The sequence below is a fragment of the Opisthorchis viverrini genome (assembly GCF_000715545.1).
Source record: "Opisthorchis viverrini unplaced genomic scaffold opera_v5_496, whole genome shotgun sequence".
Taxonomy (NCBI): domain Eukaryota; kingdom Metazoa; phylum Platyhelminthes; class Trematoda; order Opisthorchiida; family Opisthorchiidae; genus Opisthorchis; species Opisthorchis viverrini.
In genome coordinates this window covers 132,039-158,352 of record NW_008752159.1, presented here as the reverse complement: position 1 = coordinate 158,352, position 26,314 = coordinate 132,039, and the positions used below count along the sequence as shown (strand labels likewise).

The 26,314-nt window shown below is 45.1% G+C and overlaps 1 protein-coding gene across 1 annotated transcript in view; it reads right to left on the bottom strand.

Annotated features, from left to right (window-relative positions):
- Window positions 1-20,567, bottom strand: part of T265_11438 (hypothetical protein) — a gene marked incomplete at both ends in the record, with an annotated part of 41,389 nt that extends 20,822 nt beyond the window's left edge. Inside the window, 6 exons of the mRNA XM_009178094.1 lie at window positions 1,558-1,637; window positions 4,550-4,650; window positions 5,354-5,534; window positions 10,041-10,129; window positions 12,849-13,055; window positions 20,484-20,567. Coding sequence (XP_009176358.1) covers window positions 1,558-1,637; window positions 4,550-4,650; window positions 5,354-5,534; window positions 10,041-10,129; window positions 12,849-13,055; window positions 20,484-20,567 — 742 coding nt within the window. The remainder of the gene's footprint in view (window positions 1-1,557; window positions 1,638-4,549; window positions 4,651-5,353; window positions 5,535-10,040; window positions 10,130-12,848; window positions 13,056-20,483) is intronic.
- Window positions 20,568-26,314: the final 5,747 nt, after the last annotated feature.

Below are 26,314 nucleotides of genomic sequence, written 5' to 3'. Positions count from 1 at the left end.
GTGGTTTGTTGGTATTCATCAGTGATCGTTTGCGTTTGAATAGTTCCTATTTCGCCAGTCCGAATCGTATCAGCAGATGCGTTTGAGCGTTTAGGTGAGCTTATTCTCAGTTCCCTCGGAAGCAAATTACGGTGCCTTCGCCACTGAGCTTTCACCAAGTTGGCCATTTCGGCACGAAGAAATGTCAGCTTTAAGGGTCTAGGGCCGTTTCCCATGTATTTTTCCGATTTAGGAAACTAAATGTCCTTGAAGAGTTGTTCAAAATACCTCAATTATTTACCCACGGTCAGGAGGAGGGACGACTAGGCACTGGAAGCAACAGCCTGCATAGCAATATTGGTGAGGTGACTACACATCGAAGGCGGTATTTGAAGCCAAGATCCCACTGACAGCGTGAACCTACGACTTTATTATTTCCAACGATTTACATTCTCTTCCTAGAGTCTGGCAAGGAGCACATCAATTGCCATTGCAGATCAGCTGATGAGTTACAAAGGTTATTTTCATGAAAATCACTCGCACGGTCGTGATATCAATGGGGGTGCACGTGCACTTACATGCGAACAAAGCACAACGATATGCTTTCCATTAGTGAGACAGTCAGGTATATCAGCGACAAGATGGGTTCTCGAGATGCAATATTCCGACAACAATTAGCCATGGAGACCGAGCAACCATCAGACGTTTAACTTCTCTGAGGCGTACATGCATTTTCGGCGCAATTAGTTCGCGGTGAAAAACGATGAACGCAATCATGTGTGATCGGTTACTGGACGGAGCTTCATCAACCCAGTTTAGTTATTTAAGTTCGCGAACCTGAGTGTTTGGTGAGACCAACGAAGCGGTGTCCAGTGTTCGTCCAAATTGCTCCCCAATGGCAACATGGGGTTATTGTAAAAAAAACGCCACAATCAAAAGGACATAACATAACGGAAAATCCCGGTGCTATCGACGACGATCAATCAACCGCTACATTCAACAGATGACGTCGCCAGTGCATCAATCACCATTCTTGGTTGAATTCAACTTGGTTAGGCCAATATTCCCGTTAAAAAACACGCATAAAACCACTCAGTTAAATGCGTCACGGTGTCGAATGCACTGGAGATGGTGAAGGGACGCAAGATAATATGATATTTACCGAATCTCTGGAAATTTTGTCGCTGATTTGGCATATACAGTCACAGAAGCCGTTTCAAAGTATTTAGATACGACTCAAATTTCATCATCTCAACGAAACAAAAATACGATTGATACAATTGATATTAGTGGTCTTTCATCGAGAGAAGTTTGAAACAATAATGAAATAATATATAATAATTAAGCTGTAACTTCCTTCTAGTGAATAGCACTAGGGCTGAGACACTGCTGGGTTAGCCAAGCCTAGAGAAGAGCAGTGGATATGCACACGTTCGGCTCGAACCACGGACCTTCTGCTCAGTAAGCTTGTATCCTGACCACTGAGCTACCTCAAGCACCGAGAAAAGTATTAGCGTTCCTAGAATGGAGTGTTGTACTAAGAAAACTTTTCGAACTGTCATCCCGCGGATAACTTACCGATCAGAGTTTTACCCGTTCCAGGAGGACCGAACAATAAGAGTCCTTTTGGAGGCCCACGTAGGCCGGTAAATAAATCACTGTTAAGCGAGAAGAATACAGAATACACGTGAAAAATACTTGGAATCAATTGGGTAGTCATCGCTTTCGACAACGTTTGGTGACAATCGGTAGATTTATTGTGTGTGGGTGGTGCTAAGAAAGTTGTGTAAGAGGGATGCTGTGACCTTTGGTCGGTTGGGGTTTCCACCCCCACCCCCCGGTTTTTTCCATTCCAATTAAGTGGATTGACAACCACACCGTCAACTCGGCTTATCCAAGACCGCTTTCCATACGCTTGCTAGCTCCACACCCTCGATTCTATTCACGCTGTGATGCTTAGCAATTTCCACCGCCTCGGCTATCAGCCGCTGTGGTGTGAATAGCAGTCCCCGTCTTAAAACTTCCATATTCTCCAAATCTATTCTATGTCCCGTGTCTAAGGCATGTACCGCCATCGCTGTCTTTGACCAGCGTTTGTTATTGTTCTGCATTCCTTGGTGGTTTGTTAATTCTTCTTTTATGCTCACCAATTCTGGTGTGCAGTTTCCTGGCAGTTTGTCCTATATAAACCTTAGCGCAATCGTTGCAGTTAATTTTGTACACACAGTCCCCAGTCCTTTCAGTCGGCAGGGGATCTTTCAATTGCACCAAAACTGAGTGTAGCGTTTTTCCCTTCTGAAAAGCTACTCGAATGTTGGCTAAATTCAACAATCTTCGAATAACCTCCGATGTTCCTGCTTTATATGGAATGACTGCTGTGCCAATCCATTCCTTACTGCGTCTAGATACTGAAGCCAAAATCTTCCTTAGTTGACGCCTAATCAAACTCACTGTGTATCCTATTTCTTGTTGGCAATCTCGATTTGAGCTACCGTCCGGTCGATCTCTTCTGTGCACAGCGCTCTAACTCGACGAGACATCGATGGGACAATGCTGGCGTACACGGACTTTGGGTGTGCTGATGAATAGCTTAAGACGGTTCCTGTGTCTGTTGGTTTCTGGCAAACAGTCGTTTTCAATTTTCCACCAACCTTATGTTTTATACAGTCCAGAAAGGGTAATGTGCCCGAGGTGGACTCTATTTCCATGCTACATTTAATGTGTCGGTTTAAACTATTGAGATAGTCGTGGAAGCTGTTCACGTTATCTCTTTTGATTACAACAAACGTGTCGGCAACATAACGCCAAAAAAACTCTGGGTGGACAATGATATCCGGTCAAGGCTATTTGTTCGAAGTCCTCCATGTAAATATGGGCTAAAACTGGGGATATTGGAGATCTCATTGCAAGGCCTTGTTCTTGTGGGCAAACAATTGTGTCAAAAACAAACTTATCAAGATTCGAACACACTCTTATGCCCTCAACTATTTCATCCACCGAAAGCTGTGTCTGTTCCCCGAGTGTCAAAGACTCAGCGATGGCGGTACATGCCTTAGACACGGGACATAGAATAGATTTGGAGAATATGGAAGTTTTAAGACGGGGACTGCTATTCACACCACAGCGGCTGATAGCCGAGGCGGTGGAAATTGCTAAGCATCACAGCGTGAATAGAATCGAGGGTGTGGAGCTAGCAAGCGTATGGAAAGCGGTCTTGGATAAGCCGAGTTGACGGTGTGGTTGTCAATCCACTTAGGATCATTGGAAAAAACCGGGGGGTGGGGGTGGAAACCCCAACCGACCAAAGGTCACAGCATCCCTCTTACACAACTTTCTTAGCACTAGCTCACCCACACAGACTGACAGAAGTTTCAAACGAAGTTCAAGAAGAACCATCAAATAAACCGAACCAGAAGAAGTAGACCCTAGGCTGGACCCAAACACATGTAGGTTTCCCCACCGACCCAACACGTGTTCAACCACTCTAACACACTAAAATCCCTCGGCCGACACCCAACAGAGATTTAGCTTGACTTAGCTGATTGGTTCTCCTTCCGTCCTAAATCTCAACCAACCTCGGAACGTAATCACTTGACCTGACGAAGCTTTTGTGTCAAAAGTGAAACGTTGCCCAGCAATAAATCTACCGATTGTCACTAAACTTTTTCGAAAAATACAGAATACCTTATACGGACATCGATGTGGACAAAAACTGTAAAACAGGGATGTCCAGGGTATGGACAACTTGTGAAAACCGCTAAGTACATGGGAAGGAATCGCTCATGAAGCAATTATTCCGTAGTGGAGGAACGGCAAGTCTCACCGGAAGAGACATACTTAGCAAAACTCTAGCTTCGGTAGTTTAACCGTCCTTTAGACAAATAGTGGTACAAGAAAAGAATCATCATCATCCTGAGGTGTGAAAAGCATATACTTATCGTAAGGTGGTCGTACACCAGACCATAGCCATGCAGCAGGGTGTGTTTGTTGAGAAAAATATGGGTATTCCCACTGTGATGTAACCTGACATTTCAATCAACATAAAGTACATGAATTCGGGGCTGAATGAGAAAACAAGAAAAGCGACCTCATGCTACTCCACGGAAGACTGCACATTTCAATGCCCTGTTTTAATATCCAGAAGCACTCTATACGCTCTAGTAGAACAGAATCCAATAGCATTTCGAAACGTTCGAGTGCTTCGATTGAGGGTTTGAATATTCAATCAGGCCACAATACTCACAGGAACGAGGTTGAGACCGAACACTACCATATACATGCAAGTAGGTTTGTGAAGCAGACCAGTGTGCGAATGAGTGAGTATTACGCTCGTAACACTTCTCAGGACGACATCCCGTGGCCTTCATGAATATATCTAATAACGTTGGCCAGTTCTTCAGCGGCAAGATAGTCGCGGCACGGAATCGCAACTAAGTGATATTCAGGCAACATGCGTGCACCTTAACGCTTCCTCACGGACTACTGGCAGAGAGGATGTGATCTAGCAAAAGTTTGAGCAAACGAGTTAAGGGTGGTATCTGTGAATTCTCACGCGCTGAAAACGACTTACGGTCTTAGCATGGGCAAGATGACGACTTCCTGCAGAGCTTTCTTCTGGAACTCGAGACCCGCAATATCTTCCCATGATATCACAGTTTTGGACTCCATTACCTAAGAGAAAATTAGGAACAGGCATTCACACTTAAAGGGACGGCGCGCTGGTTAACAGACTGAAAAAACAGCTCTAACTAACAGCTCTAACAGCCCACAGTAAGAAGACCTGCTTCATCGTCTTCATAAAGGAAGCTACTCAGAAGGTTGCTGAAAACTCTTCGACAGCACATGGTAGGATTCGCCCTTCTTGGTACTCACCAGGTAGGCGCCATTCCCGAATTCCTGTCTTTATAATAATAAAATAATAATAATAATAATAATCGTTCAGCTGTAACACCCTTACGGTGCCCAGCTGCCATCCCACCCGTCAACCTTATGGTCTACTTGAACCCAAATTGCACAGATTTTGACAAAACCGAAACATCAGGCGGCCGCCTTTGTGCAGCACGTGCAGTTGAAGAAAATCAAACGAGAGATCAATTTGAGTCTCCGTGAAAACCAAATCGATATGCAAATGAGTGTGCTTGCTTCATTACCTGTTTGGAAGAACCAATAAACAGTACGGGAAAGGACCAGCAGTTACAAAGTGCAACCATTCTGAGTGAACGAAAAGCGGATATAAGAAAACGCTTCGATCTCGCCCGGAAGAGGTTAAAAGCTAGTATACAAATAAAGTTTCATCTGAAATTGCCTGGGAGGATCCACCTGAGATGAGCGGTATGGGATATTAAGTGGGCATCGAAAAAAGCACGACATATACCTCGCTCATGATCAGATCAACTATTTTCTGATCGAACTGCATTAGACGTTGATCACCAATTGGACAGTCCCCATCTTTCGTCTGTAGCCGGTTCGGCGGATCGGCACTTTGAGGACTGTAACCGGCACTAGGGCTCGAACCGGAAGGGATGGGTGGCACGAAGTTAGTACTGGGTCCACGCCTGACGAGAATTAAATGAAAAGACAGTGCTTATCGTAGGGATCATCAAGAGTGCTAGAGGGGACTGAATGAAGCGAGCGAAACGAGTAAACAAGTTCGTGAACAAACTTGGAAGTGGAAATTCTGGAAACATACTAACCAAAAGCGCCAATAAGGAAGGTCGGAAGCACCTGTTTTAATAAGAAGCCACTAGTCTGGCTGGTTGTCCGTTTAAAAATTCTTTGAAGGGTTGCACATCGTCTATTTTGAAAAGTTTCACGTTTAATTTACTTAATTAGAATCAGCGAAGACGAGCTGTAACCTAATCGTGCCAAGCAATTACGAGAATTGCAACACAGCAAAGCTTATCCGTCGTCCCAAACCAGGTCAGTATGCAATTTCACGTCATGCCACCTAGGTCAACGCTTCCATTTGGAATCATGACAGCAGACACCTAACAAAGCAAGGTTGTGAGGCATGGGGCGGTGCGAAGAAACCGCAAAATATGGCCCGGATCAAGATCAGTTAGAAGACTGTTCCAAAAGGAACGTCGAACGGAACATGAGAGAACTAATGCTTTGGGGACGAACAATGACGTCAAACTGCCAAATAGTTCGCAGCCACTCGAATGCCCGCCAAAATGTAGATGTACAACGTGTTGGGACGGTCAGATCCTAACGAACTATTCCACCTTTTATAATATTTCACGAAGATTTCATTTCCTCTCTCTTGTCACTAACTGAGCCGCAGCGCTCTTCTCCCATTCGTACATCCGCCAATTAGCTAACCTTCATCTGGTGTCCTTTGTATTCTTGCTTGAGGTTTTCTGACTCAAGTATTTAGACTATCACACGCGATAGAATAAGTTTTACCAATCTCCTAAATCACCCAGCTAACACACTTACAACACAAAGACTACAGGAACCAGATTTCGTTGAAACCACCAAATAGAATGGTCGAACTGCAGGAAAGAAGCATCCGACTACTTCATCCATGGCATGGACTCATCAAACTAACGCGCGTAGCTAACAAGTGGTCTTGGAATGCATTGCCGGATGCTACAGAAACCATCGCATTTAAGGACTGAAATGTGTGCGTGTGAAGACACGCTAGTTCACTTCACTTGCCTCTTGCTACAAAATGCATCTATATGCGTTGACCAACGGAAAACCGTCTTTATTGACCCTCCGGAGACTGAGACCGGGTATCTAGATACACTGACTCACTCCACTGGTGAGTTGAGACATCAGAGCTTAGCTGCTTTAATCAATCATTTATCACCTTGAATGTTGTTCTTCGAGGACCCGATGATGCCAGGTTTCGTGCAACTGTTCAGTGAAACATTCAGGCATCGATGTACAGTCTAAGCACATACACAGACAGTGCACTCAGTCTTCATCGGCATTTTTTTTTTGACAGTTAGACCACTTGCACAGAAGAAGTAATACGGTTTCCCTTAGGCATGACAATACAGAGGGTGTATTTTGCTATTAGTTCGAGACCACATTATGGCATGACCTTGAACAGTGAAGTGCAGTTAGGCGGATCAGAAAGGTCGATCAGACTGAAGGCCCATAATTCAGTCTAGCGTGACAAAGTTGCAGAAGGCCTTAAATGAAGCAGTTAACTAAGGAAGACTATCGGACGTACATTCAAATAACCGTAAACCTGCAAACCACTTGCATGAGCGCGACGTTGTGGACGCGATATGTGCATTTCTAGGGAATAGTCTACGTGCGAAAAAAGCGACAGTTTGTGTGGGCACTGTTATGCGGAGGCATCTCAAAATGTACTCTCCTCTCATCGCTCCGGAATAGAAAAACGGGCTTTTCGTGATTTTCTCACGGGCGAAATGAGTGGCAAAAAGGTAATAACGCGTAAATCGCTTTCTAGTTTGTGACATGATATACCCGTATAGTGATACTACTTCCGGAAAAGTCGACTCATCCCATCGATTACACAGAAACGCTCTAGATCTGTTACACTGACGGCAGGTGGACTGGGGCAAAACGCTTGATGCAAAGTAATCAATAGAAACGTGTGGTTCTGAGAATCGGATACAGAAATTTCTTGTGAGATGGAGAAAATGTTCTGGCACCAATAGTTTTGCATTTGTGCCACAACTTCAGCTTTGGAAATGTTGTTGTTGTTTGTTGACCACCAAAACGCACAGGACTGAAGGTTTTAGGACAAGACATTTGTATTTTCCGTTTTCCTTACCGCGCCAATTGTTTTTACCGCTTCTGTTATACCATTTTTGTATCAAAAACTTGGTCAGCTATAAATTTGTTTTAATGCATGACCCAGTTTCAACCACGCGTTGACTGTTGATCCATATCGGCTTTGCTTGCTTTTTGGAGTACCTCGCCGTTTGTCGAAAACCGTTGACGTTGGTAATTTCGTATCCGTTTAACTACTTTAATTTTTATAGTACAGTACATTTGCGTGGTCATTCGTTCGGAATTTTGCCGGTTTGGTTGCTAACCTTGGTGCTCGTTGCTCAAGAAATCGAAAACGTCGTTACAATTGTGGTTACGGCATCCGGTATGGACAGTACGACGGATCCATCCGTGATCAAAATCGACTTCATGGTAGTCGATTCATCCTAAATTTGCGTGACGAGGCAACGTCTGAGCGATACATTCGGCCTGCATCATTTTTTGTCATGAAGTCCCAGAAAAGTAATGTTGCACGAGAAACAGTTAAAAAGTTAGAATACTTTAGTGTGTATGCGGTCACGTTCGACCACACTTGTTATTGTGTGGGCTAGACCGATGATGTCAGGCCTGTTCTTAGTTTATGACGGTACCATCGCATGGATTATGCCTAACAACCTGGCAACGGAGCTGTAGTCAGGCTTCGCTTGCCCCGATGTATCTTTGCGTTCTCACACAGTTGCGAGAAGGGAACTAGTGAGCAGTGGTGGGCGTTTTCTATGGGCGCTTTCCTATGCGGATGGCTAGGCAAGCAGTAAATTCGCACCCACAAGCTTTCAGATGAATCAGGTCTAACAGCAGTCGGACTATACGATAACAGCTCTCATTGGACTAAAAGAATTCTCAAAAACCCATATGAAGCTGAGCAATCTAAGCAGCGCGACTTGATCATTTACACCCCGCATCACTGCTGCCACCTATGAGCCTTGAGTGAAACGAAACTGGTTGTTGTTTCTTAGAGAACGACAACTATGCTGTAAATCTTTAAGCAGGGATAGGTGTAGTCGTATGACGTTTAGATCGGTCTTTGCTTCTTCTAAGAGTAGCGAAAGCCGTTTTTTATGTGGAGCATTCAGCGGTGAGCAGAATTATAGCTTTATTACGACAGTAAACGTTTCAGTGACATAGAGGGCAACATTGGTAAAATATCCAGGTGAACTGAAGTACAAAGATTTCTACATGTTAACTTCTCAAATCATCAGGTTCGTATGGTGGACTATGCCTATGCTCAGTTTTGTCATTCAGTTTGTCTGTACCAATGTTCTTACCATAAAACAAGTAGCTATCGTCTGCACAGTCAATCACACTGATCGATCGATCAGTTTTTCCGCAATGCAATGGCTCTCTGTGTGAACAACCTCTAACTAATTGGCTGAGTAAGACGCTTCGGATGAGCAGACAACATCGATGACTGTGTGAGGGGGCTATCGATTAATAAAATTTCCTGAGCAGCTACAAATAGGTGGTCTGACATAGATGATGTCGAAAGTTTGTTGTTAGACCTCTCTCATTCCCGACACAAATGCCTTCTGGTTCTTGGGTCCCCGGGATACTGCTAAGTGTGCCGCTGAGCTATTTGGGATACAAAACGTTCTTCTTGTACAGCGGAACATCGCTCTGTCTTGCGATGTTTTCTCCTAAAAGAAAGGGTCACTTCGGGGCATTCGGTATTCCATATTTCTGTGATGGGCAAAGAAGATAAGTACACATTATGACCAACGTTGATGCACCTGACGAAGCTGTCGCAATCATGGAAACACTCAATCATTTTCATTACACATAATGTCGACGAACAGCATAACCGGGAGATTCCTGTAGATCTCAGCACAATGTTTGTGTGCCGCCAGTTACGGTTGCCTAAATCAATGTAGCGATTTGATGAGCTATTTGCATGAGATTACTTCTGACTTACAATCTTTGCGCATCAGTGTAATCTGCTGGTGTACTGGAAAATAACTTGGTGAGTGTTGTGGTGTTTCTTTTCAAAGGTCGAGGCAACATCAGTATCCTTGGTCAGGCAGCTGGGATACTGAATCCGCACTATGGATGTGTGACTAGGTAACTGGTGGCTCAGAATCGACGAACGAAAACGTCGACACTTTTGACACCACCAACGGTGTAAAGGTATACCATCAAGCACGGCAGGATAGAATTAATATTCCGTGTCACTCCATTTACACGGCACTTAGGCAGTAAACAAGACCAAAGTAACAACGGATTTTAAGCCTGAGACAGCTTCATGTGCCACTCAAGATTCACTTGAAAAAAACATGAAGACACTGACATAATCAGCCAAAAATGGATAAACTCACCGTCCACCCAGCGTGCGTTTGGTGACTCCATAGCTCGAACTTATTTGGCGATAGCCACTAGGCTGTTTCCTTTGAAGATTTTGTTGAAGCTAAATACGGACAAAAGGTAAGTGATCAGTCAACTTATAAAACAAGGATGCCTGAAGTATAGCGGGGCTCTCCTCTTCAAACGAGACGGACGCTTAGGTTGGCATGAAAAATTGGGTGGAGGCTAAATAGCTGCTGGGAGTGTGTTGGGAGGGTGTATCAAGTGGAATATCCAAAGAATTATTACCATCCGGCAAGAGGTCACGTATCACTTAGTACTCAATATGCTTGATGAATTTCGATAGTCTCCATCACTGACAACGACATAAGCTCAGAAATCTGGCGCTTCGCAACCAAAAAGAATGGTTGCGAGAAAAGTCCCTCAACTGACCCACTAGAAAACACAACCACCACAGCTCCTAGCAAAAGACTCCCCAAACACACACAGTTGAGGGAAACAAAAAGGCTGAAGAAGTAATGTGAGGAGGATCGATGCTTACGAAGGTAAGACTGATACTGAACAAAGCTGAAAGAGGAACCAGAAAACACTTGCCGATAAATGAAGCCTTTCAAACGAAAAGTGCATCTACACTTCCCGCACAATCTAGTGGTCAGTTTTCCGCTCAAAAAACCCGCCGATTCACAATGCTCTATCACAAACGGATAAGTCCAGAAAAACTCAACCCTTCATCAATCATCATCATCATCATGATTGTCAGCTGTAATAACCGCGTACTTTTCGGTACAGCGTTGTAGCTGCCACAGTTTCTTTCACCGATGATTTAGGGAGGTTGGGTAGGCAGCTGGTCGTTGGAGGCGGGAGCTGATAAATTAGTGCGTAAATACAAAACTGTATGTGGACTGTTGAGTGGGGGGATTGGAAAGGGAGCTATTCATCGAAAGCGATAGCTTGGATGCATTAGCACCATTGAGGGTGCGACTGGGCCTGTTTGACAATGACTCTAACCTGTTTCGGGGTCCCCATCCAGGAAAACGGCAAAAATCAGCACAGCTGAGTTTGCTGGTAATGGCTTTTATACTTCGCTGCCAAGTCATTGTTTGACCATCTCTGGCTCTCTTCCACCCTTCACGTGGTTGCGCGAAAAAAGCCCTTCGAGGAAGTCCGTCGACTGGCATACGCAGCACGTGGCCAAGCCAGCGCAACCTGTGCAATATGATCCGTTCATCTATCGAGAGTGAGTTATTTCTCCCGAATACCATTCGACGAACTTCAGAATCGCTGATCCGGTGTTCCCACCAGATTTGGGCAATGCTCCGAAGACATCGATGATCAAACACTGAAAGTTTTTTGACGTCCTTGGCACGCAGCGGCCAGGTTTCCGATCCATAAAGTAATAAGGAGCGCACCGCAACATTGTAAAATCGACCCTTGACAGAGAAGTTGGTGTCACGCCTACGCCACAGGTGTCGTAAGTTCACAAAGTTGCTCAGCCCTTGCCAATCCGGATGAAAATGTCCTCTTACGCGAGACCACCAGGACCGATACAGCTGCCCAGATAAACAAACCTGTTTAGTACCACAATTGGCTCATCCGCAATCATGAGGTTAGGTTTCGAGCTCACCCAGTCTTGCAGTAGCACTTTACACTTTGCAGGTGTGAAGCCCATGCCAAACCGTGAGTTTGGGTGTGATTGGTGTTGTGAGACTTCCAGGATGGGGTCCCCGTGACCCCGTCTGTGCTTGGCTGGAGACATTGCAAGAAATGGCGGCTAATCGATGTCAGTGGCGTTCTTGCTTTCAGTTTCTTTCCAGATTGTCTGATTGAGCGGTTGGAGGTGTAGGCACCTCAGTATGCTTGATATAGGCCAGCATTAGGTCCCCTCCCTCCCCCACTCTTTTTCTCTTCTCTTCACTGTAGGGCTTTTGATACAATTATATATATATATATATATATATATATATATATATATATATCTAGACGCGAAGATCTGTGCCGTCTGCGTACTTGATATCTGTGAGCAGACGCCCCGGGAGCACTTTGGTCCCACAGGCATTAGGGGCTGGTAGTGAGTCTTCCATGATCGTATCAATGACGAATTTAAAGAGGAAGGGTGAAAGAGGACAGCCCTGTCTGACACCACTGTGGTGAACTCAGACGAGAGCTTCCCACAGACCTTTACACGGCCGCGGGAGTTGGCGTACAGCGCCTTAAGGAGGGTGAAGAATTTATGGGGGACACCTGTGCTCCACATACACTGCCATAGTGCCCGACGGTCCACAGAATCAAAGGCAGCTTTCAGATCAAGAAACACAATCATTGTTGGCTGCTGGAAGCAGTGCCCCTGCTCCAGAATCTATCGGAGGGTGAAGATATGATGATCGATGAAACTTCTTACAGGACGGAATCCATGGATCTGTCTCTCCCTGTGTTCAGTCAACCTTCGCAGGAGAGGGTCAGGGAGCACCTTCGACGCCACAGCCAACAGGCTGATGCCACGGTGGTTTTCACTCAGCGTCCGCGTGCCCTTTTTGAAGACAGGGGTAGCTGTTCCATTCTGCAAACACCGTCTCTTCGTTACATATACTACCAATAAGCTTTGTCAGAAGGGTCATCAGGAACTAATACGGTTCTTCGTCGTCAGACATCATGTTATGTATGACTTCCGAAAACATGAAAAATATAGCCTGCAGACTCATCCAAAATTTCTAACAGTGGGAACACATAACACAGCAGAATAAATGTAGCTTACCACTGCACCAGCATTTTGGAAGAGGCCGGGCGGCTTATCAGATTCTGAAAGTTCGGGATGAAACCTCTACCAGCCGCAGACTAGAAGGAAACAAGGAGGATTTTACCTTCGAGATTTCGAGACTTCTTATATCAACAGACGTGGAAGCTGGCAAGGGTAGTATTTTATTGAGCGAGCGTTTGTATGTAGGATGAGATCGTGTTGGGTCATGTATAGAAGTTACAAGCACCGGAAGACCCAGCTTGTCAGCTGAATCTGGGACAGCGCAACTGGAACCCTGTCGGGAAGGGTAAAAGCGATATACAAAAGACCATGGAAGAAATGACACATTTGCAGGTGTCGAGACTCGGCTCCTCCACGTTTAGGAATCAAAGTCGTCACCTTGCCTGTTCAGACATCGTAATGTAACTTCACTCAACAATTATAACAATTCAAGGCCAGTAAGTTGTTCGGACCTGTATGCAGCTGCTGTGTCATTATTCCCCGTATTTTCCGTGAAACTGTAGCAGTTAGGGACAATGCACAACTGATACAAAGTTTATTCGGAACGCTAATTAGAAGCAACCAATAAATACAAATACAACTTGTCGAAATATGGGTAGCTCGGGTGTGTTTAATGGTGATTGATCGGATGGCAGTTGATCTATTCGCCCAGCTCGGCGAACAAATCAACTGCCATCCGATCACCCACCAACATACACAACTTGTTGAATTCCAAAGGCCATAAAGTCTGCCCCGTCGAGGCACCCCAGTAAAATGTGCGGTGCTACGAGTGAATCATCTTCAGTTGACATTCTTCGGGGCTGTTGATAGCAGGTTGAACACAGAGTTGGATGTATGATGCCTAGTCGGATGCCTGCGCGACGGCAGTATTTGAAGTTTCTTTATCAACAGACTACTCATGAGTAACGAAAAACACTTATTCAGATGCCTGGGAGGACTAAGCCCGAGCCTAACAACGAAGTCCACAACGAATAGGGTCCAACATGGGGTTTGGCCCCATACGCTCTATCGAATCAGTCAAATTCTCAGCTGATCGAGAGTGATACCTATAAGTGACACTTTCTTGACCGAAATTCTATTGCTTATCATGAAGTAGGCTTCACATTTGATAACCAAACTAAGGGAAACTTACCTGAACCAATTCCACCAGCTTAGGAACTTCACTTTCCAACATTATTCAACAAATCAGCAAAGCTGGATAAAAAGCACAAGACTCAGTTGTCCCAACACTGAATGAAAACCGGACGCCTATAGTTATGGAACTAGAGGCGGCTGTGATGGGGCTATGATACGGCCACGATGGGAGAAGGTGCAGTAGGATGTTTATTCCGAATCAGTTTAAGTTGACAGTGGGTTTTTCATTGATTTAGCACAAACTAGCTATAATATGTTCCAAGGAATTGAGATGAAACGACTAAAAGAGAACAAGTCGGCAGATAAAAAACTACTGCGGAGTCAGTTCTTTTATGCAGTAGGTATCCTGTCTAACCGGAGAACACTCCTGAATACAAGCCTGAATCTCCAAAACGCACAAAGTAGATTACATAGGAGCATGAACGGAAGTAACCTTTCCATAGACTGATTGTGGGCTTAAAAAGAGCCTTGCATCCGGTTAACGGAGGTGCTCTGTGCATCGCTATAGGAAAGCTCGGCCGCTCTGACAAATTTGTGTTTCGTGCAGGGCTGAAAGTCAGGGTGATAAACTGTGTAGCTATCACTACAGAATTCGCAACTGCTAGCAAGGTTATGTCCCTGTCCCAGCCATGTTTAGTCTGCATTTACCAACCGGAAGTGCAAAAACTTTTCGCAACTGCAAAGGAAGTATGCCAAATGAGTGGTTATTTCGAAGAGTTTACTGACGAAACCATTGGTACATGAGTACCATGTCTGTACACTACCGTTCGTGGACGTATGCGCGTCATTTTCACATCCGGAAGCGAACTAGCTGCGACTATATGAGGCCCCTGGCTTAGCAGCATTTTGATTTGGCCCAGGTAAAAATGTTTCTAAAACACATGTCTTTATCAGCCAGCACCAGTGGTTCAAAATAACAAATGAAGGATCAGGTGAGTTGTGTGATGTGGGGATTTCCACCGGCTTGATATTGCACCATTCATAGATCTGACGGAGACCGGAATAATGGCAGTTTACGAAGTTATGGGAGGCACTGAGACAGCACAATGTATGTACTTAGGGTGGACCAGCAAAATAAGTTACACACTAGTAAAAAAAGAGGGCGAGATGGCTAAGTTTAGAGTGCGAATTCACCGACCTCTGCATCTTGACTTCTCCTGTCTAGGCTTGGGCAACCAAGCAGCTAGGCAACGAAAGGGTGTTAAAACTGAACGACGAACAGTAAAAAGAGTGATGTGAACTGAAACTAAAAATGTGTGTAGGGTTTAAGCCTTGGTGAAATACATGCGTCAGTACAGGTGCCCATTATCCGCACAATGCTTTCAGCTGCAAAACCTTCAAGAGCGGAGTGAAACTTAATACGCCAAAATGTTTCATTTTGTTGCGTATGTGCTCAAATGAAAACCGTCTCAATTGTACTTCATATTTTTGCAGCTCACCAAATTTCATTGTTCACTGAGGCAACCATGCCTCTGGTTGAAAAGTATTGTGGGATAATTTCCCAGCATCTCCGAGACCCCGGGATGCATGAATGGGGCTTACAGGTTTGGACTGGTACCCTCAGTTCAACTGCACGATTGCTTTAGTCCATCAGGGACACGTAATAACTTTCGAAAATTCAATTCCATTGTGCGAATACTGAGCGCCGTCAGTACAACAAAGTTTTACACTGTGGATTTTCGAACCAAAGTCATAAACTTACCATACTGGTGGACAATGATTGCTTTTTGAATATAGTTGGCAGAATGTTGGAAACTACAAGGAAAGATGGTGACAGTAAAGTCACTTACGCTGTTCAATGGAGGCGTCGTTGGCTTTGTCCTCCTGCATGACTAGGTGTTGCCCTTGGGTCGTCTGAAATTTGCGTCACTTTTTAAATGTTCACACCTCAAGTTTCAACTCATTAATTAGGTTATCAGTGACAAAAGTACTTCGCCAACGGCTACTATCTGGAGTTATCAAAGTGAGCCACGAAAAAAAACAGAAACCATTTGTGCACCGGGCTGCAAGTTGTAGTATATTATCAGCATAGTTATTTATTGCTGGAGAAATAAGTGAAAGTGCAAAGGCGCATGCATACTTTTCATGCTGTCGATCTGCTGAAAGTAGTCATTTATAAGGAGATCCAGTGAGAGATGATCTATCCTGATAAAAATGGAGAGACGTGAATAACGCAAGACATTAAGTACGGATCAGAATGTATGCCCAGGATAGTCCTTCGGAGAAAATCAACAGAGATTAAATTAGATAATTCCTTGATCAACTGTTCATCTTGACCCATAGCGGAATCAACAGACAAAATGAGTAGTCAATGTGGCCGAAGTTGCGACGGATACAGACCTAGATCGAACAGAAAGGGTTCTGGAATTATTCACTCCGCTTTGGGAGAAAAAAATTGAGTAAACATCGCACAAATGAGAATGTGCCCAGATAACAAGCCAAGCCATTTTGTCGCAGGAAACACACCAGACATCTCAAGTAGGATTTGAGAGAAATTTCAGCGAGCGAACGCTGAGAACTCTAGGAATATTTGCAAATTTCGCTTGAATGTTGCAAAACTCCAGCTGAATATTGGATAGCCTTGCAAAACGTTGGAATAGTACCGCTTCGAAAATTCAGGAAAAACACGAGTTAAATATAACTCTAAACGATCATATTCTTACATTCCTCAAGATGTTATAACAACCAACGGGAATTCGCATAAAATTTAGTGATCTTTTACACACCACAAGCAGTGCTGGACGTGTACTAGATAAAAAGTTTCGATAAGCGGACAGATGATCTGTGTGCCCTTGTGGTGCCACAAGAGTATTAGTAACAGCATTCAGCAAGATGTTAACAACTCAATAGCCATTATCAACTACAGACTATGCACAGGATATAAATAATAATCTTATTACGGTTGCTTTATGTATTTTACGTTTTAGATCGATAAAACATAAGCAAACAATTTATAAGATGGGGGCCGGTTGTCAATTGAAGAAGCCCCGGTCGTCTAAACAGCGGTCCGCGGTGTTAGCCACTGAGCAGATCGTCGTCATCATAATTAACATTGCAAGGGTGTTGTATCAGAATGCCAAGAATACTGAAATACGGATTTATTGGATTCAATGGGACGATTGATGGGTCGTAGGCATGTAAGGAAGCCAACAGCCAACATGTTAGGACATGACTGTATCGTCCTTCCCAGAGTTCCTAAACAATAATACATCCTGTGCGGGTCCCCATCAAGGAAACTGATAAAATAGTTCAGCCTTCTCATTTTATCCTTGATGCATCGTCGGCCCGTTTCGATTCAGTAAACGGGTGACCAAAACAGGTTTTCCAGGAAAGTAGCTTCGCTGGCACTCAATAGACATTACAAAGCTGGTACACTGCTGTAAGCCGCATTTCCTCCGTGCTGTTCATTCATATCCACATAACGCTTTGTTCAGCGATTATTCTGCATCTTCTTACACGATATTAAATGGTCCCGTAAAACAGTTAAGTCGGGCATGCAGCGTGCATTATAGGCCAACTCCATCGCGAGTGGGATCTCCTGACACAAGAACTACCAACAGTGTTCACGCGTCAAACGGGAAATCCCATAGACATCAGTTTAGCTCATGATTTTGAAAGGGTTCCCACGGTTGGCCTTTGACTTGGTAACGAACTTTAAAATGTCTGACCAGTCTACAACCGTCGCGTTCCGGGAGGAAACGATTGGAACGTTTCACAATAATGACTAGAAAACTGAAAAATATGGGTACTGTACGAAAGTGGGGCTGATGCCCCGAAGTAATCGCTTCCATCGCTGTTTTCATCATCGACAGTAGCATCACAGTATTAAATATGAAGTTGATTGTCATGACGTCATCAGGGGAAACGCACTAGTAGAGAGATCGCAGAAGCGGAAGAGCATTGTGTAAGAAAAGCTTTGCGCCAGAGAAACTTTTGACAACTGACGGCAGCGGCAAAGGATATTAGTGAATGTTTTATAGTTGAATGACTGAGCGAACCACTGGTTAGTACCCAGGGGTATATAGAGACCATCAAGAGGTTCCTTATCAAGCTCGTAATATCAGTTCACTCCCTGCAACCTATGAGCCACGAACAAAGCAATAAAGCCATTGTGTTCCTTGTCCGTAAGTCTTTTTTCCGGTAATAGGCACTGGAGCGGGGACAGCAGTTAGACATAACACACTGACGACGCTCGAACCCTCGGAACCATATGGTTCTGAGTCATCCATGACACTAACTGTTGAAGCGCTGAAAATAGTTCTGCCGTGATAACAAAGCCAGTTTGAAGCGGCGCAATTACGTTCGGTGGAAACAAGTTCAACCACCAAATTCTGCTTCAGGTGCGAATTCCGTCGACTCGAACCCCAACAGCATCACGGAGTTCTATTATGAGCCTGATGCTGGTCTTCGATTCGTGGTTAAGAAATTACGGCGATATTTACAAAGTCGAACTGAGGCACAACGATGATGCCTGAAGTTTGCGCTTATTGCTCAAAAAGCTTGGTACAACGGAAAACAGGCGGTGTTCCAACTTCATCCTGCCAAAAAATTCTTTGGTGTGTTAACAAGCGAGACCTCAGTGCAGCAACTATCAACAATTTTCGGTGAGCGTTCATCTTTGACTGATATTCGCTACCAATGTATGAAATTAGTTAGAAAGGAATCCAAAGACTGTAATACTTATGCTAGTAGACTCAATCTTGAATGTGAACAATTCAAGTTATCTACCTTGACGGAAGACCAGTTCAAGTACTTGAACACGTCTCTTATTTTCATATGTGGGCCTCATTCTTATTCATACAATGATATCAGAGCGAGGCTACTGAACAAGATCGGGCAAATTTCCGAGATAACGCTGCAGCCAGTGCCTTATGAACACATGTTGAAGAGACCATTATCCAACACCGGTTTCAATATTTCCAAGATAACATCGGGGCAACCTCCCGTGGTGGCGAATTCAAACGGAGAAAAGCCCCCGTCAGAATGTTGACAATGCGGCGGATGATACTTTTGTGCACAAATGTCCAGTGTGCAGTCGACGTGGACACAAGAGAAGCCAGTGCCGGACGTGGAAACCCAGGCGAAGGTGCAGTTGAAACCGGAGGTCATGAAGCAGACGGAACCAGTCGGAGCCCCGGTCTAACGCAACACTCGGCAGATGTGATAACCAGATTGATGCTCGTCGCAAGTGTGTTACAATCAGAACAAGCGCAATTCGATTGCAGCTCGACACGGCTTTCGATATTACGACTGTTTCCCGGCGCACCTGGAGAAACGTTGCAGCGCCCCATTTCAAACCGACAATGAACAACGCCAGAAATACTTCAGGAGGTAATCTTTGATTGCTTGGTTAATTTGGTTGTGAGGTGGAGGTAGCAGGCCACTGATCGTGGAATCGCCTATCTTGCTGCTTGCGCTCTTAGGTATAGACTAGATCGGTCGCTTGCACCTTTAAACCTAGTCGACTGACGCCTTAAAACCAACCTAAATCTTGGGAATGTCTGGAGCCAGTAACCCAGTCGATACCGGGATTCTATGGCTACAACAAAAATATAATGGATTCTTCAACGACGGTTTTGGATGCTGCTCGAAAGCGAAGGCGGTGCTTAATCCACGACCGGACGTCCAGCCAATTTCCAGATTCAAAAGTTCAGTGCCATACGCGGCATGACTAATCTTCGAAAGCGAACTCAAACACCTTAGAGCAGCCGAATTCCTGAAACCGGTGCTTTGGGCTGCGCCAATCTATGTTGTCAAAAAGCCAAATGTTGCTGTACGTATATGTACTGATTACTACACAAGTCTAAAAGAGACCTTGGTCAGTCATCACTATCCGTTGCTTTTACCTGGCAACGTTTTTACCAAAACGAACTGCGGAGTTGGGTCTTGCAAACTGAAGTTGCAGAGGAATCCAGACATCTGACAATTCATGCGCGTCGTGACCTATTCCAAGACACTTGATCGCCATTAGGGGTGAAGACCGCGTCAGCAATCTTTCAGCAGATTATGGATACAATGTTGTGCGATCTGACCAGAGTTGTCGCATACATTACCGACATCAGCTCGTGGGGGCCACTATAGCAAATCTTCTGTGTCGGCTAAATGCCGTCCTTCAACGGATAAAGGATTATGAGTTCTGACTGAAGAAAGAAAATGTGAGCTCCTCTTGAGTTCCTTGAAGTGCCTTGGTTTTATCACCGACAAAATGGGCGTCGACTCCCCTCAAATATTGAAGCACTTGCGAGCATGCTACCATCATTAACTATTGCTGAATTCAAGTCGTTTTGGGGGTTGACTGGCTACTACAGCTCCTTCCTGACGATTATACATCGTTCGCGCGAGCCCTTTGACCAGCATTTGACCAAAGGATGTCGATGGAATTGGTCACGCGACTGTGAGCTTGCATTTGAGAAAGTGAAGAGGCTGCTGCAGTTTCAAATTCTAATCAACCCCCAGCTGCCTATCGTCCTCACAACTGACGCAACGAACCGTGGAGTTGGTGCAGTCATGGCTCCAGCAGCAGCAGCAGCATGCCATCAATGTCCAAGCCAATTCTTCACTGCCGTACAGCCATGATTTGTTTAATAGCCTTGTGAAGAAAAGGACAAGGGTGGACGGGGAAGGGACTTGGTGCTACCATTCCGAGATGCATACACCTATAGACGTTCATCCAGACAATCTGCACAGGAACTGATAACAATAACGGCATTAACATCTACTGGCAGCCATATCTCCCAGTGTCTCCAACCAGGCGTAGTGTAGATCACGCGGTCCCAACCCTGTAGACAAGTAGCACCGACAGCACCAAGATTTTTCGTAAGACCTTTCACACCCCTCTGATCTGGGTCAAGGATTGGCCAACTTTCTGCTCCTGCCACCCTGAATTGTACACGGAAAACAGCACTCACTTCGGCAGTAGATCCCTCGGCATACGTAATACATGGCTTAACCAATGCAGCTTTTGGTGCTGGTTTAGTGCTGGTGTTGAAAGTCCACGTTGCACAACCGAAAACTCACCGACACAAACCCACACGAGTGATGTCTCTAAGACAACGATTGTCGAACACCTGAAGACGCCTGAGTTCCGCTGCTTGGACAGCCAAGTCTCACATCCATACAACGAAACAGCCCGTACTGTAGCTTGATAAAGACGTCCCTTGAGATTCAGGAATACACCACTCTGACGCCATAGGTGTATCAAATTAGCAAACGTGCTACGAGCCTTGCAGATTCGTGCATTGACCTCAGCTGTCACACTACAATCAGAACTAACACAACATCTAAGATACGCAAAACGCTCCACAACTTTGAGTGCCTCTAAGTGGTGTGTTCAGTGACTGCATGTCCACGAGCATGACCTTACAATTTGTGGGATGCAGAGTGCACACTAAAGGAGGGGATGACCTTGGTTAGTTAGTCCAAAAACATCTGCACCTTCTCCTCCTCGTCGAAAATGGGAACGATGTCGTCCGCATATTCCAGACCGACAAGGCTTCCGTCGGAGGCTATTCGAACACCATGGTTTCAGAGACCTTCCTGTGTTCGTCTCATGATTTTACCAGTCACGAAGTTGAACAGTAATGGAAAGAGTGGGAACACCGACGGCCTTTANGCTCACCATGTCACACGTGCGCAAATCCGAGAATACAGAGAGCACAAACTTCCAGGGCATTCCGTGGCGGGCAAGCGTGTCGAGAGGAACAGATCGGCCAACCGAGTCGAATGCGCCTTGAAAATCCAGGAATACTACAACTGAGTCATTTCAGTTTATGACGTATTTCTAGCACCTAACGGAGTGCGAAGGTTCGGTGAACGCAACCCCTAACAGGCTCGAATCCCGCCTGCTCTCAAATGAGTGTTTTACTGACCGAAACAAGGCTGCGAAAGATAAGTGACGCCAATAATCTCTTTACGACCGGAGTCAGGCTGATCCCCTGTGGTTATCACACTCATTACGAGCCCATATTTGAAAATGGACACTATCACCAATTTTCTGCGATAGTCCCCTTTTCCAAAATGCTGGCAAACAGATCAGGTAAGCGCTGACCTTCTAAACACCTTTGAATAATGAGGTGGGAGGTCGTACAGACCAGGAGCTCGGTGCCACCTGAGGGAATGTATGCATAAACCTCCGATACCATGAAAGGTTCCGCGTTCATCGTAAAGGTTTCTACGTCAACTGTGGGCTCCAGATGAGTGACAGCTGGTGATCACGACAATTTTTGTTCGGAATATTGGGCCCACCGGTCAAGGCATTCTTCTTTATTCAAGAAGGTCACTCCTTTCCGATCTTTGATGGCTTGGCTCAAAGGTGGTTTCCGGTTGTACGGATCAGTTGAACTAACCTTCGGGCATCACCGGCTTTCGGGGTCTCTTCCATTTTGTCATGGCTATTCTTTGTGTTCACACTGTCGTTCCGCATTAACCATGCTTTCGCCTTCATTTTCAGCTTATTTACTTCCATTCTTAGACAAGTAAAGCGCTATTCAGCCTTGTTCTCGCTCTCAATCAGGATCTACATTCCATTCGTAACAATTGGCTTGTTAGTCTGCTACCATCAGAGAAAGCCTGCTGGCTCAAAATAAACTCAATCTCAATGAAGCACATGAGTTGGGTAGGTCACTAGAATTGACCCACAAACGAACTCAGTCACACTCGCATAACCAGCGGATATCATTTCCTGCGGCCGAAGACCTTTACAGACGTCTGCGGTTATCTGTTCACACTCAATCTCCCTCGATTCCATACATTACCTCTGGTCAATCAACACTCACGTTATTTTTGCGGTCGTTCCAGGCATCCACGATCCGAGTGCCTCTCAAGAGAAGCAGCAAAACAAGCTATTTGTAACGTCTTTGTCGGCATCAGTTTTGGTACCAATCTCCAGTGCTATACAATCATTAAGTTAATCTATTTATATTTAGGGCCTTAGAATGTTCGTGCGTCATGCTGCAAAACAAGCTATTTGTAACGTGTTTGCCGACCAAAATTTGTCAACGATCACTCAAATTGCACGAAGGATTCTGTCTTGACTTCCCTGTTGAGTGCTGCAGCCCCGAACGGCTTATTCGGCAGGGTGACCAGATAACGGTAAACGGAATACCGCTTCAGGTCCTCACAGGCAAGGGAAGTTCGAACAGCTAAACATCTTCGGTAGTTTGTATACATGGCTGGAAGATATGCTAACGATCCCATGATTACTATGGCATCTACCTCTGACGTTTTCAACTAGCGGCTATTGCTACGCATCCAGCTACCACAGGGAAACTGTTTACGCAAAATCAAACTATTGGTGTTATCCAATCAATGTGCTGACGTGCTGCTAGGCCACGACTTCGTTGGTCTACATAACAAAATTGAAATAACATTCGGTGGGAACCGAAGTCCATTCACTCTCTGCGGTCTACCTGCTACTACGGTCGAACCACCGCCGACTTTTGCAATCCTCACCCGATTGCAAGCCTACGAATACGAAATCACGATGTTATGGCACTGACGATGAACAGTTCATCCACATTTGAACAATGCGGATGGGAGGTCGTACGGACCAGGAGCTCGGTGCCGCCTGAGAAAACACATGCATAAACCTCTGAAGCCGTGGGGGGTTCGGCGGTCATTATGCAGGGTTCTTCATCAGCTGTGGGTTATAGATGATTGGCAGCTACTGGCCACAGTAATTGGTCTGAAGTAGTCCGCTCATCGACTGAAGCGTACTCCCTTATTTCATATGGTTGTTCCCTTCTGACACTTGGTTTTCTGCGCCCACAGGATGTTGGCAGGTGCTGGTCACAAGGGTCAACTAAAGTAATCCTCGGGCATTACCAATTTCCTGGGTCTCTTCCAATTCTTTAGCTTTTCAGGTTAACCAGGCTTCATCGTCGGCGTGCACACTTACTTTTCTAGTTCACATAGGTTGGAACAAATTGGAGAATCACAGAATGACGATTTCAGCCCCATTTTTGAAAAGCGGGTGGGAATTCGATAGGACCAGTAGCTCGGTAACACTTGTGGAGTAAGAGGAATCTGCTTATTTCCAAAGCCATCGAAGGTTCGAAGTTCGAATCGAGTGATTATCCATGAACAGCAAGGGGCACATTGCAAGACCGCAGATCCTGAAGGAAAGCACTGCACTTGGAAGGAAATAGAATCATCATCTACCATCAGTCATCATCGTCATCACCACCATCATTATCATCATCGTCAGTCCTTTGGGGCGCAAGCGGACACAATAAAATGGGTTCGATGGACTTTCATCCCTAGATATTTTTCCACAGGTGTTTGGAAACAAACCGCGCACAGGTATACGATCAAACATGCTTCCGCTCAGTTGCTCAATATAATGCCCACCTCAAGATATCCAGCTGAAGTGGCCTCCTCATTACCAGAAGTGCACGGCCGGAAGCTGAGAAAGAGTGATGGGGCAGTCGGTTATTTACAGCATATCGTACTGTATTCTTGTTTCTGACAGATAGCATACATCAATGCAGACGGAATCCAGCTTACGGGTAGGAGCCACTTGTCCTGTTTGCTTCAGTGTGCAAACAATAAAGACGGGTAAATAAACCAACCTTCGAAGTGTTCAGGGTTGTTACTGAAGATGGACACAGAAGCTGTAGCTGAGCGCGGCACACATCGAACAAGGTGGTTATTCCTAGTGTTGGGATCCGTACAGAGATTATTCAAATTAGGGTGGGGTGGTATAGAAAAATAAATACGTGAAAATATAAGAGAGACGTTAGCAGTATATTTTCGTTTACCCACTCTGGTGTAAGCTGCAATTAAGGGGACCCGGCTGATGACAACGCGACGCCCAATGTGGCATGAGAGTGTTGTACTGTCATGTCATGATTGTACGAGGTCTGAGATACTGGCAGGGTGACCCCGCCTAGATGAAAGGACGATTAGGGTTATCAAACAAAGCATTTGGCTCAAAAGCCTAACAGAAAGTCAACGGTGTTGGGCCGAAAACCGTTTTTTTACCGTTTTTTTGCGGAACACCTCGTCACGCCCAACATAGAGGACAAGCAGACTGGGCTGGTCTGACTAACTGTCTAACGATTGACAACGTGGTATGAGAGAATCCGTGAATCAGCACGAACACTACCCAGTATAGCTCAAAGAGTCACGGAGGCACACAAACCATCGCATCCACGAAAAACATCCGTCATTAGCCACTGAGACTATCTTTGTTCTCTGTGCCTCCTTCAGAATTGCGGAAACCACGAGGAAGACAACGTATGAATTGCCATCATCACTGACAGCATGACATCAGTGCTCACCACTGATGCTTCGCTACTTAGCAGACGAGTGTGAGAGAATACAAACGTGATTGTTGGTGCAGCAGCCTTCCAGTGTCCCCGTGAGCCCTACTGCACTTGGCTTGAAACATGGCTGGGAATGGTGGCTGATTAATGTCAGAAGAGTATGTGATGACTGAGCTCTTGAGGTCCATTCACATCCGAGTGTTTGCAACAAGCCACATCAGGTCCCTTTCCTCATCCACTCTTTCAACTTTGTTACATTCTAAGGCCCTAAATATAAATAGATTAACTTAATGATTGTATAGCACTGGAGATTGGTACCAAAACTGATGCCGACAAAGACGTTACAAATAGCTTGTTTTGCTGCTTCTCTTGAGAGGCACTCGGATCGTGGATGCCTGGAACGACCGCAAAAATAACGTGAGTGTTGATTGACCAGAGGTAATGTATGGAATCGAGGGAGATTGAGTGTGAACAGATAACCGCAGACGTCTGTAAAGGTCTTCGGCCGCAGGAAATGATATCCGCTGGTTATGCGAGTGTGACTGAGTTCGTTTGTGGGTCAATTCTAGTGACCTACCCAACTCATGTGCTTCATTGAGATTGAGTTTATTTTGAGCCAGCAGGCTTTCTCTGATGGTAGCAGACTAACAAGCCAATTGTTACGAATGGAATGTAGATCCTGATTGAGAGCGAGAACAAGGCTGAATAGCGCTTTACTTGTCTAAGAATGGAAGTAAATAAGCTGAAAATGAAGGCGAAAGCATGGTTAATGCGGAACGACAGTGTGAACACAAAGAATAGCCATGACAAAATGGAAGAGACCCCGAAAGCCGGTGATGCCCGAAGGTTAGTTCAACTGATCCGTACAACCGGAAACCACCTTTGAGCCAAGCCATCAAAGATCGGAAAGGAGTGACCTTCTTGAATAAAGAAGAATGCCTTGACCGGTGGGCCCAATATTCCGAACAAAAATTGTCGTGATCACCAGCTGTCACTCATCTGGAGCCCACAGTTGACGTAGAAACCTTTACGATGAACGCGGAACCTTTCATGGTATCGGAGGTTTATGCATACATTCCCTCAGGTGGCACCGAGCTCCTGGTCTGTACGACCTCCCACCTCATTATTCAAAGGT